The following is a 17,586-nucleotide window of genomic DNA, read 5'->3' as shown; positions in this document are numbered from 1 at the left end:
GCCGGCGGCCTGTGGAGCTGGCAACAGAGTTGGATAGTGAGGAGGTTGGGGAGGAACATGGGCCAGTCTTGGGAGTCTGGGGAAGGCTCGGACGAGGGCTCTGCTTCAGAGGTAGAGAGGTGGCCAGGGACATCTAGTAGTTACATGCTGCCTCCAGAGCCTCCAGAGCCTGAATTCAGCGAGGCACAAGAACAGCGTGAGCCTCATCCCAATATGCGTATGCGCAGACCTGCCAGAAGGCAGGAACAGTTAAGACAAAAAGGGTGACTCAGGAGTAAGGCCCCTCCCATAAGAAATGGACGTGAGCTTTTGCAGGAAACAATTAGTTCATCTAGTCGGTTCAAGCTCTGAGAAGTCCTGTTGGACTCTGTGCTATGTTTGGCCTTGCAAAACTAATTGGCAATTAGGTCTCTGGCAGCGTTTCAAGGTTGATAAAGGTGGGTGCTTATCAATACTACCCTGAAAGACTGCGGCAACTCAAGCAGACATCTGTCAGACTCTTTACAGACTGATTGTGAGATCATTATGGGCTGTGACCATAATTAACAGCGTTTAAATAAAAGAGGGTTTGGGGGACTAAGATTGTGATTTATGCTTTCTCAGGAAGTCTAGGTCAGAACAAACCCAGCCATTCTGCCAATTCCCAGACAATGAAGCCAAGTTGGCACATGACACAAGAAGGTGGAACACCTAAAGTCAGTAAGCAGCATTTAAAACACCAAGTTCAACATCTTGATGAGGGCAAGTATTAAAATAAAATGGAGCAAAACTTCCACCCATGCTAGTAATAGGATAACCCACAGCTGTCAAGGCCATTTTGGCAGCCTCCAGAGCACTCCTGCTTCACTTCAATTGCAAATGAGATTTTTCTCATTCTTTTATGGCTGGAAATAACATAATGTCATTTGTCTCAAAAATATTCCTATCTTAAAAAACTAGATTTGAAAATAATTCATTGAAAAAAATCCTTCCTCTGCAGGGTGTCCATAGCGCTATTGGAGAGAGTACAAGAGTCAGGATGTTGTGATAGATATAAAAAAGGATGGGATTTTGACTAAAAAGGGATGGGGTTTTGACTTTTTTGACCACTCTCCTCTTGTCTCTGCCTCATATATGTTAATTATAGCTCATACTCATGAAGTTGCACTGTTCTCAGTGGCAGCAAGCAGCAGCTCCCCATAATTCTAAGTCTAGTCCTATCACCAAATAAATTTTGATGAGAAGAACCTGGCTTCCAGATGTTAGGAGAATCTCTACTGCTTGATCTTTTGTGTGTTGTGCTTCTCTGCAGCACACCACACTTCTACAGTTAAAAGTGTATGTCCCGGTATATCTAGGAACCATTTGGAGATGGATATTTTTGGTTTCAATCTCATCAATTTTCCTAAATTAAATATATTCTTATATGGACATGGTTTGGAGTCATAAAGAACAGAATCAGGTTGTGGGGTTGTTTCAGTGGTGAAATTCATTTTTTTTTACTACCAGTTCTGTGGGCGTGGCTTGGTGGGAGTGGTATGGATTGGTGGGTGTGGCTTGGTCAGCAGGGGAAGGATACTGCAAAGTCTCCATTCCCTTCCCACTCCTGGGGTCAGCCAGAGGTAGCATTTGTCGGTTCTCTGAACTACTCAAAATTTCCGCTAGCGGTTCTCCAGAACCTGTCAGAACCTGCTGGATTTCACCCCGGCTTGTTTGCAACTTAGAGAAAGAGGTGCCTGTATTATTGATTAAATTTAGATCCTATCTAGGGAAGATGACTGGCCTAGAATCACTCAGGCTGATTCTGTTCTTTATGAAGGATTATCACAGTGTATCTCTTAGCATTATATGAGGACTTAGTTTTCTGCTTTCTTCAACAGACCATAGTTACAATGTACCATGCCTCAATGCACTATGTGAATTCCATTTTTATGTGAGCTAAACATGGCACAGTCATACATTATTTGGGATCTGAGATTACTCTACAGATTTGCACCTGGTTCACTCCCTTCCTTTCCTTTTTTTAACATTAACCAGAGCATAGGGATTCCCTGTCAACTTGATTAATCAGTGTTAGCACATATTAAGATTTGCAGACCAGATTTAATAAATTCTCAACTATTAATTTAAATCTCCAATGCTGGGGTTACCTAAAATTAATAACTGTGTGCTTGTTCAATCTAATTTGCAAATCTTAACTTGTGATAATGAAGGGTAACCTAGAAGTTTGTGCAGATGTAATGTTGCCTGTACTCTATGACTTGAGCACTGGGCTTGTATTTTTTTTCATCTCTCTAAGGTCAAAGGATGATCAAGCACATGGACAGTGCAAAACATATCATAAGGCCAGCAATTCCAGGCTTCTGGTCTTGTTTATTCATTCAGCCTTATCCCTCTCCTAATGCTTCCTGCAGACCAAGATCAAGAAAGGCTAAAGAGCTTGCCCAGGGTATGTTCTGATACACTAGACTGCCCAAGCAAAATTAAAGCACGTGACCACCTACCAACACACCTTGGCAGTGGCGAACTCCACACACGCCGTCTACCGCCCAGGCAAGTAATGCTGGAGACACCTTCCAGTCGGTACCCAGGGAAGCAGGAGAAAGTCAAGATGTCCCCCACGCCAAACTGAAGACCTTTGCGGATGCTGTAGATTGGCACTTCGGGCTCATCACAAGGTTCTAAGTCATACTCTGATGGGTAAAGAAACACAAGCAACCACTGGGGCATTACTCCCAAAATAGAAAACTTACACCTTTAAATACAATTCATAGAAATGACAATTTCTCTATCTCTTTCCCACCTTGACATGAATAACTTTCCATCTCCCACCTTCCTGCTCCCCCCTCCCCATCTTATAATTGGCCCATGGTATTTTGGATTTTGGATTCACTTGTTTATGTTTTTAATTCATATAGTTTTATTTTTTATGATTGTAAGCTACCCCAAATTACCTTAAGATAAGATGGGCAGCCTATAAATTAAATAAACAGACATACATACAGATGATAGATAGATAGATGATAGATAGATGGATAGATAGATAGATATGTAGATATATATGTAGATAGAGAGGTAGATAGGTAGGTAAATCGGTAGGTAGGTAGGAAGGAAGATGGATGGATGGATGGATGGATGGATATGTAGATAGATATGTAGATAGATATGTAGATAGAGAGGTAGATAGGTAGGTAGGTGGATGGATGGATGGATAGATGGATAGATAGAGAGGTAGATAGAGAGGTAGAGAGGTAGAGAGGTAGGTAGGTAGGTAGGTAGGTAGGTAGGTAGGTAGGTAGGTAGGAAGATAGATAGATAGATAGATAGATAGATAGATAGATAGATAGATAGATAGATAGATAGATAGATAGATAGATAGATAGATAGATAGATAGATCTGGCATGTCAAGATTTTCTGGAAAGTTGCAAATTTTTTCTTGACCATACAATATTAATCTTCTATGCACATGAGAATCTGACTTGAGAAGGCCTTGGTAATTATTCAGCATTTTTATTTTGGGTGGTGGGGTGGAGAGGAACAGGTTGTGATCCCATCCAATGAAAAAAAAAAAACATGCTTTCCAATCTTCATTCCAAGAAGAAGAGAAAGCTGTAGTGCACCTGCACTTCTTTAATGTCAAAGTAATCAAGTAGAGGGTCATTTCACTGTCTACTTCTCTTCCTGCTGGCAGTTTGCAGCTCCTCACCTCCCAAACTCCAATTTTCACTCTGAGGAAAGAAGCTTAGCCCCATGGATTTTCCTCCTGCCTGTGCCCAGCAAGGATGGATACCAACTCTTGAGAATTTGTTGGAGAATTTCTCTTCTCCCTGGGCTTCTAAGGAAGCATCTCTCCTGTGGCTCTGCCTACCAATTTGGTGGGAAAATTTGAAAAAAACCAGTTGTGTCCTTAGGCCAAAAATATCCTGCAACTGACAAGGCCCTGGAGGCAGGAGAAATTATTTTGCCTTTGGGCAAATAGGAAAGGAAAAACTCCAGCCAGCCCTTTTCTCTTGTGCAATTGAGAAGCAACTCTTCAGGTTTCTGTGTGAAACCTTTCCCTACATGAAAACACTGTGGTTAGATGTGAATCTTTCTATATGCAAATAGTAGATACTCTCTTAGTGAGCAATTCTTCTTCTGCCTCTCCTTTAACTCTGCTAACATTGCTGACTCTTGGCTTTGCTAGAAAGAAAACTATGCCTTTGCGGTGTTAATTCCTCCATATTAATGTGGCAATGCAGATCCCACTGGGAAAATGTCTCCTCTATTTTTAGCCGGAAGTAAATTTTAGCTGAGTTACAGCAAATTACCAGCCTTTCACTCACTGGTGGTTTTTGTTGTTGTTGTTTTTTGTCAGTAGACAGTGCTATTTTTTTAAATGCACTTTTTAAAAAAAATGTATCTTCTTGTCCTGGAATCAGTTTTTAGCATTTTGTTATTTTATCAGCACTGGTTCATAATATACTAGCTGGATACCCATGTTCTGCTATGAAACTATGTGATCGGGCTTGATAAATCAACATTTACAACTTGAAAATTAATGAGTAGTTAATGATCGGCCTCTCCTCTCCCCTTCTCTCCCTCAGGCTGGCCCCATTGATCCTCTCCAATCCCCTTCTATCCATCAGGCTTGCCCCACAGAGGACTCTCCTATCTTATCCCCTTCTCTCCCTCAGTCTAACTCCTTAGCATAAGTGTGTTTTTCAGGTGGGGAGGGGGAGTAGAATGTCTAAACTCCCAGCCTGCAGGCCAGATGAGTCACGTGCTGGCCACTCCCAAGTGGCAGTTGGAATAGAATTATTTTCAAGTAGGGAGGAGGAGTAGAACATCTAACATCTTAGCATCAGAGCGTGTTAGTAATAATATAAGAAATACTAATGATCTGATGGTCATTTTGAAAAATCATTTCTTAGCGAGCACCTAGAAGCCAGGAGGAACATGTGTGCCAAATTTCAAATTTGTAGGCTTTACGGTTCTGGACATTTTGTGATGAGTGATATTTCACTTTTTATATATATAGATTACAATCACAATTTAAAAAACTGGCAAACAAATAATGCAATGGCTGACCAGACCATTATATGCATATTGAGGATCGTAGGGCTGCAATTGCTTAATATTATTATTATCTGCTACCAATTAAGATAGAAAATAAAAATACTAAAACATGCCCTAGATTGGAACAAATTGTTACCCATTCATTTAAAAATATATATTTAAAACTGCCCATCTGAAGAAAATAGTCAACATAGAAGCAATCTTTTCCTACAGCTTCCCTAACTTTTACTTCTTGGATCCAGCATTAGATCCTCTGCTGTACATGACACAATATATTTTGAAATGCTAATCTTGCTATTAAAATTAAAATGGAGTTGGAATGCTGCAATGGAAGGCACAGCCTTCAGGGTCATCTTTATTTCTTTAAAAGAATTATGAGAACACTTTGCTAATGGGGAGAGAAGCATCAAAAATAAGCTGTGAGTTGAGAGCAAGGATCCTTGTGGATTAGACAGAGGAGCCTGGAATAATCTCATTAGTCTGCCTTCTGGTTATTTGCTGCTTTCTGACTAAACCCAGTGTGATAGCCATGTGGTCAAAATGTCAATTCTACCCACTGTCTCAAACGTCTGCTTTAGTTTTTAAGCGTAAAGAATTTTGCTACAGCACATGGCTTACAGTCACAGAATGGCTGTTAAGAAGAGTAGGTCCAACATTTATAGTGATTTATGACGACTAAGATTGTCATAAATCAAAGAGGGTCAAGGACTGGTCAGTGTTGTTTTTTTTTAATTATCTAAAGTGTTGAGTATCTACAATGTGTCCTTCCAAGACAAGACATTTCTTGTCTCCAAGGTATGGAGCCTCATGAGACCTCTTGGTGATGAAATGTCAGCCTCTTTATCACTTCCTTGTTATCGGTTGCCATTGCAATGGGGAGGTAGGGTTTTTTATATATATTTGGGGGGGAGAATTGTGCTGGAGGAGATATCTCGAAGAAGGAGTTTTGTTCTCACCATCTTTTGTGCATGCTGAAGGCTCGTGTTTGGGTCAGGTCAAGGCCAACCATCTCTGCATACCAGCTGGATGAGGCCACCTGAAGGTGCACCTCACCTGGCACCCTTGGAGATGGGAGATTAGACATTTAGCTTGGGGTTGTTGGTGGGAGGGATTTAGGTAAACTTTTGATATGTATAATTTCCTGCTGTTTAGCCTCAGATCTTGCTTTACTTTCACTGTTTTCACTTCATATCCAGTAAAAGTACCTTTTCTCTAAATCAACGGAGTTGAGGGTTTCCTTTCTTGGATTTTGAAGGAGGCATGTCTGAGAGAAGACCTGCCCAGGGTATTTACTTGCTTCCCAAGTACCAGCCCTTACCTGAAAAAGTGATGTTGAAGCCTTCATAAGAAATGGAGAAGTCCGAGATGAAGCGCATCTGAGCAGAGAAGTTCCCAAAGAGGCCAGCGCTAAAAGGAGCAGGCAGGTGGGAACCAGTCAACTGTTTCAGTGGCTGACTGAAGCTGCCGTTTTCAGTGATCAACAGGTAGTCGTGACCACTCTCCAAGTGGAAAGTGTGGAAAGTGAAGAAAACACCTGGAGGTAATAGAATAGTGCAAGAGATATGCTACTTCAGAGATATCTGGATGTTGCTGGGAACTGGATCATGATTAATCAGAGAAAAGAAATCACAGGACTACCAAATCCCACCAACCACAAAATCAAAGCCCCATCACATTTTTCATTTGGCAAAAAAAAAAAAAAAAAGGTTTACAACATGAATGAATGAATGAATACTGAAATTGTGCAAAACATCAACAAAGCAAGTTAAGATTGGAAACTTTAGGATCGTAATAGTTTTGATACAAGGGACATAGAGAAATCTGTTTAAAGCACTAATGCAATAATGGTGGAAAGAATACAGTTGCACAATATGAGTCTTTGATGTTTCTCCTTGTATTATACCTAATTTAGGGATTTTTTCAAGCAATCATCTGGATATGGAAACCATAGAAAACCAGGAACATCATTTTAAAAATAAATGGAACAAAACACAACAAATCTGAGATAGCCGTTCATGAACTCTGAACTTTCAATTATGGAGTGCTTTCTTTCCATCCCTGTGGGAATCGCAGAGAATGGAACATGATTCCAACTCTATCAAAGTTTTATCAACTGGCAGTGGGACCATCAACTTGAGAGAAAGAAAATGAGTAGAAAGCTTTAACCCAGAAAATTGAGTCAGGCTTAGAGAACTCAAGGGATCTTATTTTGCTGTAAATATGACATAGTGAAACTGCTTAGCTCTGTCTGGAAGCTCCCATTGTGAGGTTATCTGGTGGATGAAATGCCCTCTGATAGTGCTGTAACTTGCACATGAAGGGAATGGTCATCAATATTAATTTCCTTTTCTTGAATCTGTGGGGATGCTTCCGAATCTTAAGTTTAATTATCTTTGTTGGACTCTCAAGACCTATTTCAGACACAGTATGTGAAGACCTAGCTCTCTCGGGAAGACTGTAATGCTGAGAAAGGTGAAAGGAAAGAGAAGAATACAATAGGAGCGAAGTGGATAGTTACACTAGCCATGAGTGCCATTATTGGAAGAGCTGAAGAATTGGGTTAGGGGAAGATTATCTTAGAAAAAAAAATATGGCCTTGATAGCGAACCTATGGCACATGTGCCACAGGTGGCATGCAGAGCCCTCTCTGCAGGCACGCCAGCTGTTGCCCCAGCCCAGCTCCACTGCAAATGCACGCATGCCTCCAGCCGGCCAGTTGGCCTTTGGGTCTCTGCCACACATGCAGGGGGGGGGAATGTGCAAGGGCCACTTGCATTGCATTTTGGGGGTTCGTGCATGTGTGCACCCCCCATGACCTATTATGGGCCTGGAAGCCCTCCAGCACCAATGTGAGAGCCAAAACGGGGCACCGGGGGGCACGTGAGGCTCCCCCATGCCCCCTTTTGGGCCTGGAAAGCCTCCTGCACCAACCTGGAAGCCACAAATTGGCAAGGGAGGGGGAATGGTAAATGCAGGGGGAACATGCGTGCATACATGGGGTGGGGGAGAGTGCATGTACAGGAGTTGGGCACATGCAAGAGGGAATGCTCACATTGCATTTTGGGGATTTGCGCTTTGGGCACTTGACACCAAACGGGTTAGCCATCACTGATCTATGGTGTGCCTAAAAGTTAAGAATGACTTTGTGGCAGTTAATCAGTTAATCAATCAAGACTTCTAAAGTTTGTTCCTGTTGAGACTCCAGTCATTTCCAGCTGGGTGCTTCATCATTGGAGGTTTTTAAGGAGAGATTAGACAGCCTGTCAGGCTTGGAAGCCATCTTTGTATTGGGCCTCAAGCCTACCACATATTCAGACATATTCTACTATGGGAAACTGGGAGGGGGATTGTATGGAGCATGGGAGATGTGTAGCCATAATAACATTCCTTCTCAGAGCGTCAGGGTCATCTTGTCCCTGCACTGGACTGACATGGATGGGAGGAATCTTCCTTCGTGACTGATTGGGCCATGTGATGGACGTGCTGGGGCAGGGTCTTGGACTTTCGATTGGGTGAGGAAAACCTGGAAGCTTTCAGATTCAGGTTTCCCAAATGTGCCAACATGGCTTCTCTAATAAATTGGAACTTTGAGGAATTTCTAGTCTCGGACTTTCATTTGAATGAGGATGCTATCTTGAACCATGACACATCCATTTGTCCAGAAAGATATAGGGTCTCCTGCTTGGGCAGCGGGTTAGATTAGAAGACATCCAAGCCCCCCACCAACCCTATTATTCTATAGTCTATGTTCTGTGTCCTTCTTGCAGCTTTAATACTTCTTGAATATTGAATTGTGTACATCCCTTGTAAGACTTTTTTTAAATTATTTAAATTCATATCACTGTAGTTATTTCATCTGCTTTGTGAAATATCCTGTCTTGTAAATGCTAAAAATTATCACTAAGATCCTTCACAGTTGCTGAGAAGGAAATCTTGCATACAGAAAGTTCACATCTCATTTTGATGTGTAAACTTGCCATGATAAATTTGAAATCATTATAGAAACTTACTAGATAGGAATCTATATGGTCATGGTATTTGCTATTTTTTATTTCCTCTCTAAAATGAGGACATCTGGCATCCCTCAATCCCTAACTGAACCTCATCCTTGTCTTCTATTTTTAGCCCAAATGGAGCTATAAATGCTTACACTCGGTTTTTGAGCTGTTGCATTTTTAACAAATATATTGGGATTGTTTTTAGTGAAGTACTTTAAGGGGGAAAACACCATTATTTTTGAAGTGTAATGATACAATTCATTAGTCTATAACTTATAGAAGTTCCCTTGAACACATATAAAACAAAAGCAGAGATGAAGGAAACATGTTAGCATTAAAATCAAACCTTGTCCCAAGTCAAAATTCATTGGAGCAAGCACTATGAAATGTTTCAGAAATATTTTTTTGTTTCTACCCACTGTTGTTTGACAAATTGGTTTTCATCTGCATTGGTTGAGGAGTTGATAGTTTTTACCTGGTGTTTTTTACTGTTCTTTTTACTGTTTATACACATGTTTTTGTTTTCATGCCTTGTTAGCCTCCCAGAGTTATTACACTGGGCAATGATTTAAAAACAGCAGAATGTTGTTCATGACAAAATATATAGATCCCTCTGTTGTACATGACAAAATATATATTTTAAAATGTTAATGTTGATGTGAGGGAAGAGAAGAATATGTTGAAGGTTAATAATCCTGGTGGATTAGACAGAAGAGTAGGGAATGATCTCATTAATGTGCCTTCTGGTAATATGCTGCTTTCTGACTAAAGCCCCATGATAGCCATCTGGTCAAAGTGATGGGAATTTGGACTGGGGGTGGTGGTGGTGTCCCAGGATTCCTATTTTCCCAGCATAAAGGGGAAAAAAATATAGTGCCTTGGATAAATTGTAAACATGGTGCTAAAACACATTGTAAAGTTTTGATAGCTGTCCAGGGTCCTGAAATCACTGTGTGTGATGATGCTTTGCAGGCACTCTGCCTTGGAAGTACCCAGAACCTCTAATTATACAAAAAAACTGATTGCTGGATCAGAGGCTGGACGTGCCCTGTTGGTCTGTTTCTGGCTTTATTGTCTTCTTCAGAATGCTGGCAGGTTCTTCCATGGGAGCACATCACAGACACCACACACACACACACACACACACACACACACCTGCATTGCCATAATGCTTTCGGATCCCATAAGGCTGGTACCAGAGAGATCCTAGTATTTGCTAAAATAAACTATTTATAAAACTGGTGCTGTGAAGGCATGTTGTCCTGCACAGCTTACAAATACTGCTCATAAAGGATGGCCAAAAGCCATGCTTTGATCTGAACAAAAAGAAGGCACCTGTTCTGACCTAGGCTTCCTGAGAAAGCATAAATCACAATCTTAGTCCCCAAACTCCTCTTTTATTTATATGGAAGCCGAGGTGGCGCGGTGGTTAAATGCAGCACTGCAGGCTACTTCAGCTGACTGCTAGATCAGCAGTTCAGCGGTTCAAATCTCACCGGCTCAGGGTTGACTCAGCCTTCCATCCTTCCGAGGTGGGTAAAATGAGGACCCGGATTGTTGTTGGGGGCAATATGCTGACTCTGTGAACCGCTTAGAGAGGGCTGAAAGCCCTATGAAGTGGTATATAAGTCTACTGCTAAGTCTACTGCTATATGGCTGTAAATTATGATCATTAACAGTCCGTGAGGCTTCACAAACAGTCTGTGAAGATTCTAACAGATGTCTGCTTGAGTTGCCATAGTCTTTCAGGGAATCTTCATAAAAACACCCACATTATCTCCCTTGGAATGCTGCCAGATACCTAATTGTCAAATAGCAGAGCAAGGCCAAACTTAGCATAAAGTCAAACAGAATTTTTCAAAGCTTGAACTGACCAGATGAACCAATTGCTTCCTGCAAAAGCTCATGTCCCGTTCGCTCCTCTTTTATGTCTTATGGGAGGAGGTCAATCATCTCCAAGCCTTACTCCCAAGTCAGCCTTGTTTTCTTAATTATTCTTGTCTTTTTGGCAGTTCTGCACACAATGGAAATAGGCTCCCGCTGTTCTTCTGCCTTGCTGATGTCTGACTCTGGAGGCTCTGGAGGCAGAAAATAACTACCAGATGGCCTGGTCTCCTCTCTGCCTCCGACACAGAGCCCTCATCAGAGCCTTCCCCAGACTCCAGGACTGGCCCATATTCCTCTCAAACCTCCTCATTGTCCAAATCTGCTGCCAGCTCTGCTGGCCGTTGGCAGCCATGACAGCGCATTTGAATAACACTTTAGGGGGAGAGAATTAAGCTCTACATGGTATATGCTGACTATTGCAGTAGGATAATGAGAAGCTTCTCATCAGAAGTGAGATTTCAGGGCTGAGTGGATTAATGAAGAGTAGATTGCTCTGCTCTGTGGGATACCCTGCACAGCATGTAACTCTTTAGTAATGTGTTGCGCTTTTCAACAATGGGTTTATCTACCTTAATACAATTGGCAACACAGAATTGATTGATAATAGTTCATATTGTCTGGATTCCTAGCAAACTAGAGGGATTGAACTATTGAAGGACATTCAAAATTAATGTACAATTTGTGTGCCCCCTCCACTCTCTCTCCCTAAATCCCTCTTTTTTCCCCTCAGCTCTTTGGAGCATAATTTCTTCAAATTCCACTTTATGAAAGAACAGAGAAACAGGAAAGGAAGCAGGAAAGAGCTTCAGACAAACTGATGAGTGGGGGGGGGGGGAATGGGTGATGTGTGTTCTGCCAAAATGCAAAGCAAGGAGATAGCAACCCAAGGCAAAAAGAAGAAGAGAAGAGGACTTAAGGAAATTTGGGTGGAAGGAATTATAAAGACATGCTGGGAAATAGGAACAAAAAAGAAGCAATTCAATACACGCAATAATAAAAATACTATCTGTCTATAAGATATCCAACCTTTTCAAGTTGTAGGTAACATATTATGGTTTTGACAGTTGCTTATTAATAAAAGAATAGGGTATCTATAACTTATAGGGTATTTCAAACATTTACCTTAGAAATAGAGGAGGTTATAGGAAGTATCTAAAGATGCATAAAGATGAAGCTTTCTTAATGATGTTAGGGGATGATCAAAAGAGTGAAAGTGGATCTAAACTATACTCTTAAGCTAAATTGGAATAGCAACCTTCTTTGTCTCATTTTTTCTATTTTGAGTTCAATTTTGTCACCATGGATTTTTGTTTTATAATGACCATAGTGGAACAATAGCAATAGCACTTAGTCTTTAAATACTTAAATCAGGGGTTGACAACCTTAAACACTCAAAGAGCCATAAAGGTCCTAACCAGAAGCCCCCATTCAATTCTGGAGCCAACCAGAAAGCCGGTTTCCCCACCAGAGTCTCCTTCTAGCACGGCATCCTTTTTCCTCTACCTGTCCTAACCAAAAGCCCTATCAATTGTGGAGCTGACCAGAAAACCCGCCCCTTGCCATAGAGTCTCCTCCTGGTGCTTTTCACCCTCCCTAACTGGAAGCTCCTCTCAAAATCGTGGTGCCAACTGGCAACAGGGAGGTGCAGCAGAGAGATGAAAGAGCCGCATGAGGCTCCCGAGCCACAGGTTTCTGATCCCTGACTTAAAGCACTTTACAATGCTTTACAGCCCTCTCTAAGCAGTTTACAGGGTCAGCTTATTGCCCCCAGCAATTTGGCTCCTCATTTTACCCATGTCGGAAAAATGTAAGGCTGAGTCAACCTTGAGCCTGGTGGGATTTGAACTACTAAATTGCAGTCAGCCAGCAGTCAGCAGAAGTAGCCTGCAGTAATGAACTCTAACCATTGTGCTATCAGGGCTCAACAATCACTCCTCTTCTTTTGCTTCTGTGCCTACTCTGTGGAGCACACAAAGACTCTTGTGCGGAGGGGTGGGGGGTGGGGTGGGGAGATCCTCCTAACTTTCCAAGGGGAGTTGATGAAAACAGGGAAGAATCATAGGACTTACCTTTGCCATGAGAAGCTTCTATAATCCAAGTGCAATTTAAATTATTGGGGTAGAAATCTGGAAAGCCTGGGGATAATACAGTGCCACTTGATCCTTGAATGTAGCCTCCACAGAGAGCTGAAAACCATCACAAAAAAAGCAGACATTAGAGGAATCCCAGTGTCAGAGTTCCAAATAGCATCCAAAATAAAATCAGAGTCCGAGGCAAAGCATTCCTCAAAGTTCAAATCTATTAAGAGAGCCATGTTGGCACATCTGGGAAAACCCAAATCTGAAAGCTTCCCAGTTTTCTCCACCCAGTTGAAAGTTCAAGATCTTGCCCCCAAACTCAAAGTCCATCACAGGGTCCAATCTCCTGCTGCCATGCTGGCAGTTCCACCCATCCAGTTCCGATCAGGTGCAGAGGTGCAGACAAACGATGACCTTGGCTTTCTAGAAATAATTTTGTTATGGCTACATAGCATCTAACTCTGTACAATCCTCCCTCCCATTTTCCAACCATAGAAAATGCATAGTAGAATAATAGAAAGTGTGGCAGGCCAAAGATCCAAAAGAAAAGATGGCTGCAAGCCTGACACCCAGCTGTGAAGTTGTGCCTCTCCTTAGCAAAGATAAGAACACTACCCCACACATTCTGCCTCCTTTCCCATGTACATCTGGATGACTTACTGTTGATTCTCCAGTTATACCAGGACAGGCATGTCATTGGAATCATTTTACAGGGATTTTCTCCTGCAGCTAATTCACTGGAGATCAAAGAACATTATAATGCATTGCTGGGAGACTTGCCTGTTCCTAGTTTGCTGTCAGGCCTGAAAGCCATCTTTTCTTTTGGACCTCAGGCCTGCTATACTTTCTATTATTATTCTACTATGCATTTTCTATTGTGGGGAAATGGGAGGGGGGATTGTATGGAGTTAGAGGATATGTAGCCATAACAAAATTCTTTCTAGAAAGCCAAGGTCATCCTTTGTCTCTGCACCTGGCCCAAACTGGATGGGTGGAAGCTGCCAGCATGGCAGTGGACGATTAGACCATATGATGGACTTGTGGGTGTAGGGGCAGGATCTTGAACTTTCAACTAGGTGGGAAAACCTGGAAGCTTTCAGATTCGGGTTTTTCTGGAGTGCCAACATGGCGCTCTCAATACATTGGAACTTTGAGGAATCCTTTGCCTTGGACTCTGATTTACAGTATTTTTGGATACTATTTGGAACCCTGACATTTAACCCAAATCGCTCACCAAAGTCCATGTATGCATGCCATGACTCAAGACCCCAGCTATAGGATTTCTGCCTTTGTTCTGCATTTGTACACCCAATTTTTTTGATCCAAGTGCAGAAAAATTTAGAGCTGAACATAGCTCCAAAGCCTAACTTGTCCCAAACAGAAGAACTGTGTTTGGCTCAACCCTGTGTGCTCTTTATCACCTCCCCCTTCCCAGGACTTTGCTCAACAATAACCTTGGAAATAGTTATATTCCACCACTGCCCTATTGGAAGAGTTCAATTGTGTTTCTTTTTTCCTAAACAAAAAGATGTTGGAAACACCATCCATTGCTTCTGCCTCTCCCTATTATCCTTTGGGGCTTCTGATAGAGGATGCTTGAGAACCTCTAAAATTACATTAAGGAAGATTTCAGGCAGCTGTAGTTATTTTACTGAATTATTAAAAACATGTCTGTACAATTCCCTTAAAAAAAAAGTGGCAGAAGGCAAGCCCTTTGGATATTCTTAAGCAGAATTCCAGGGTCTTAAGCAGAATTCCCACTGGAACCTAACACAAATAATATATGCTGAGAATTGGATAAGGCCAATGGATTTTGATTTGAAAATAAAGACCAAAGAGAATTCAGAACTCTGTCACACTGAATTCTCCTCTTAGATATTGCTGACGTAACTGAGTTTCCTTCAACTCAATAATCTAAAGAGTAAGATACAATTTTTACCACTGTTGTTAAACAAGTTGAATCTTTACCAGTCTATTGTAAATTTTCAGATTTAAGTCACATGAGTACAACCGTTTGGGGCTGGGGAAAAGAAGGAAGAATGCAGCAATATGGAAGACAGCACATTGCAGAGATCCTAACCTGGGATTTTGGCCCCCAGGAACTATTTCTGCATAATTTCTTTTACGTTCTTTACTTATAGATAGAAATCTTATCAAACTAAAGCAATCATTTGTATCACTATAGGCACTATAGACACTATAGAGAAACTCTGGAAATCACTAGGGGGGAGTCTTCCTACTTCTCTTTCTCCTGACCAAACTCTCCATTCTTAGTGGTCTCTTTGCCCTCTGAAATGCATCCTTTTCCACTTGGGAATCCAGACTACACTCCACCCCACCTAACAATGAATAAAATTAGCACAACATATCCTTTTTCTGTTCAACTTCTAGCTTTCCAGTTTCAGATTCTTACCTTCACAGCTTGGAAGTGGCCTGCTCCACTGAAAATTTGGCTCACACTCCAGAGCTTCACTATCACTCAAAGTATACCCTGGATCACAGCCGAAAGTCACCAGTGCCCCCACATAGAAATCATTCCCATAGCGTAGCCCATTGACCGGAATCCCTGGATCCAAGCAATGATCAGACTGGAGCTTTACCGCTGTAAAAAAATAAGGGCATTCAATTTTTCACTCTGGGCCTGATAGTACTGAGGCTTATATGTTATTAGTGAAACCAATTTCCTCATGGCTGCTACTAAAGCTGAGAAAAATGTAAGTTGTGTGTGATGGGATACACAGATAATTTTTCTTTATCTAATAATACACATTTTTGCATCATTCTATTCGATATTGAGAAATACTAAACTTGGGACACAACAATGTTCTGGGAGAAGCATCTACTGTCCAATCTGGTCAAATTTACATCCGTTTCAAAGCCTGATTCTTTTCAGTGAAACTTAGAACTGTAATCAAAAGTCTACATTTTTTTTTTACTTAGGTCAGGGACCACCACACTGTGTTTAATGGAACCTTTGAGAAAAACAATGCATTGCCCTGCTGTTAATTGAACATTTGGTGCTGACTGTGGGCTGATAATGAGGCTCTTTTAATTAATGTGTATTAATATAATACAGAAAGGAATGGAAATGGGATTTGAAACATTGCTTTTTGATTATGGCATGGGATGCATTTGGTGTATTAAATGGTAAACCTAAAGCAACAATCCCAAACTATTTTAAAGGGAAGGGAAATACAAACACATCACTGCCGTCATTATAATCATCATAGACCATATTTGGAGGATAATGTACATAAAATAAATGGCATAATAGTAGCCAAAATGATGATTGGTGATGTTTTCAGGAGGAGACTATTCCTGGGGCATTGCCAACTGAAAAGATCTGCACTATATGAACTCCATGGGATGTTATTAACCCATATTTTATGGTCCCAAATAGAATAGAATAGAATAGAATAGAATAGGAGTTCTTTATTAGTCAAGTGTGATTGGACACACAAGGAATTTGTCTTTGGCACAGATGCTCTCATTGTACATAAAAAACAAGATACATTAATCAAGAACCATAAGGTACAACACTTAATGATAGTCATAGGATACAAATAAGCAATCAGGAAACAGTGAATATCAATATAAATTGTAAGGATACAAGCAACAAAGTTACAGTCCTGCAGTGATAAGTGGGAGGAGATGGGTGATAGGAACAATGAGAAGACTAATAGTAATGCAGCCTTAGTCAATAGTTGTGACAGTGGCAAGGGAATTATTTGTTTAGCAGAGTGATGGCGTTCAGGGGGGAAAAAAACTGTCCTTGTGTTTAGTTGTCTTGGTGTGCAGTGCTCTATAGCATCATTTTGAGGATAGGAGTTGAAACAATTTATGTCCAGGATATGAGGGGTCAATAAATATTTTCATGACCCTCTTTTTGACTCGTGAAGTATACAGGTCCTCAATGGAAGGCAGGTTGGCAGCAATTGTTTTTTCTGCAGTTCTAATTATCCTCTGAAGTCTGTGTCTGTCTTGTTGGGTTGCAGAACCAAATTGGTTATAATACTTCTAAAGGAAGCACTGAACATTTGGAATTGAGCACAGAAAATATTTTTTACGTGACTGGAGACTTTTTTTTTAAAGTATCAGAGAGAACACCCACAAAAACCTATTGCAATTAGCAGAAATGTATGAATAGCACATAAAGGTGCCAAATACAACAACAGCCTCACAGTGATCAAAACTGAAGGCTGTCAGACACTAAATAACTCTGCCTCATTTGTCCAGATCAGACAGCATTTATTAATAGAGGAAGGCCCACACAGAACTCTCTATTTTGCCTAGAAACAGGCACCCTTCTCCAAAATAGGTGTGTGAAAAGCATCTCTCTCTTTTCAGGACTGAGTTTCCATTGAATTTCAGAAGTGGCCTTGTGCAAATCACCACTCATTGTAAAAAAAGAGGCTGACATTTTCACAGCATAATTCAGGACAGGCATCTTCAGTCTCGGTATCTTCAGGGTGCTGAGTTTGTCTCCACATTCCAGCTTAAGCTCCAATGATTTCATATAGAGATTGAAAAGCATGGAGGGTAGAATAAGGTAGAATTCTAAAAAAAACTCTCCAGGACCTACTCT

General features: G+C 41.1%; 1 protein-coding gene across 1 annotated transcript in view; it reads right to left on the bottom strand.

Moving 5' to 3' along the window:
• Positions 1-17,586, bottom strand: part of CSMD2 (CUB and Sushi multiple domains 2) — a 735,331-nt gene that overhangs the window by 215,692 nt on the left and 502,053 nt on the right. Inside the window, exons 18-20 of the mRNA XM_032227842.1 lie at positions 12,993-13,109; positions 6,357-6,572; positions 2,484-2,672 (exon numbers count right to left, since the gene is read on the bottom strand). Of these exons, the coding sequence (XP_032083733.1) occupies positions 2,484-2,672; positions 6,357-6,572; positions 12,993-13,109 (522 nt within the window). The remainder of the gene's footprint in view (positions 1-2,483; positions 2,673-6,356; positions 6,573-12,992; positions 13,110-17,586) is intronic.

Source organism: Thamnophis elegans, chromosome 12 (genome assembly GCF_009769535.1).
Source record: "Thamnophis elegans isolate rThaEle1 chromosome 12, rThaEle1.pri, whole genome shotgun sequence".
Classification (NCBI taxonomy): domain Eukaryota; kingdom Metazoa; phylum Chordata; class Lepidosauria; order Squamata; family Colubridae; genus Thamnophis; species Thamnophis elegans.
Note: the sequence above shows the minus strand (reverse complement) of the source record. Positions and strands in the feature narration are given on the sequence as shown.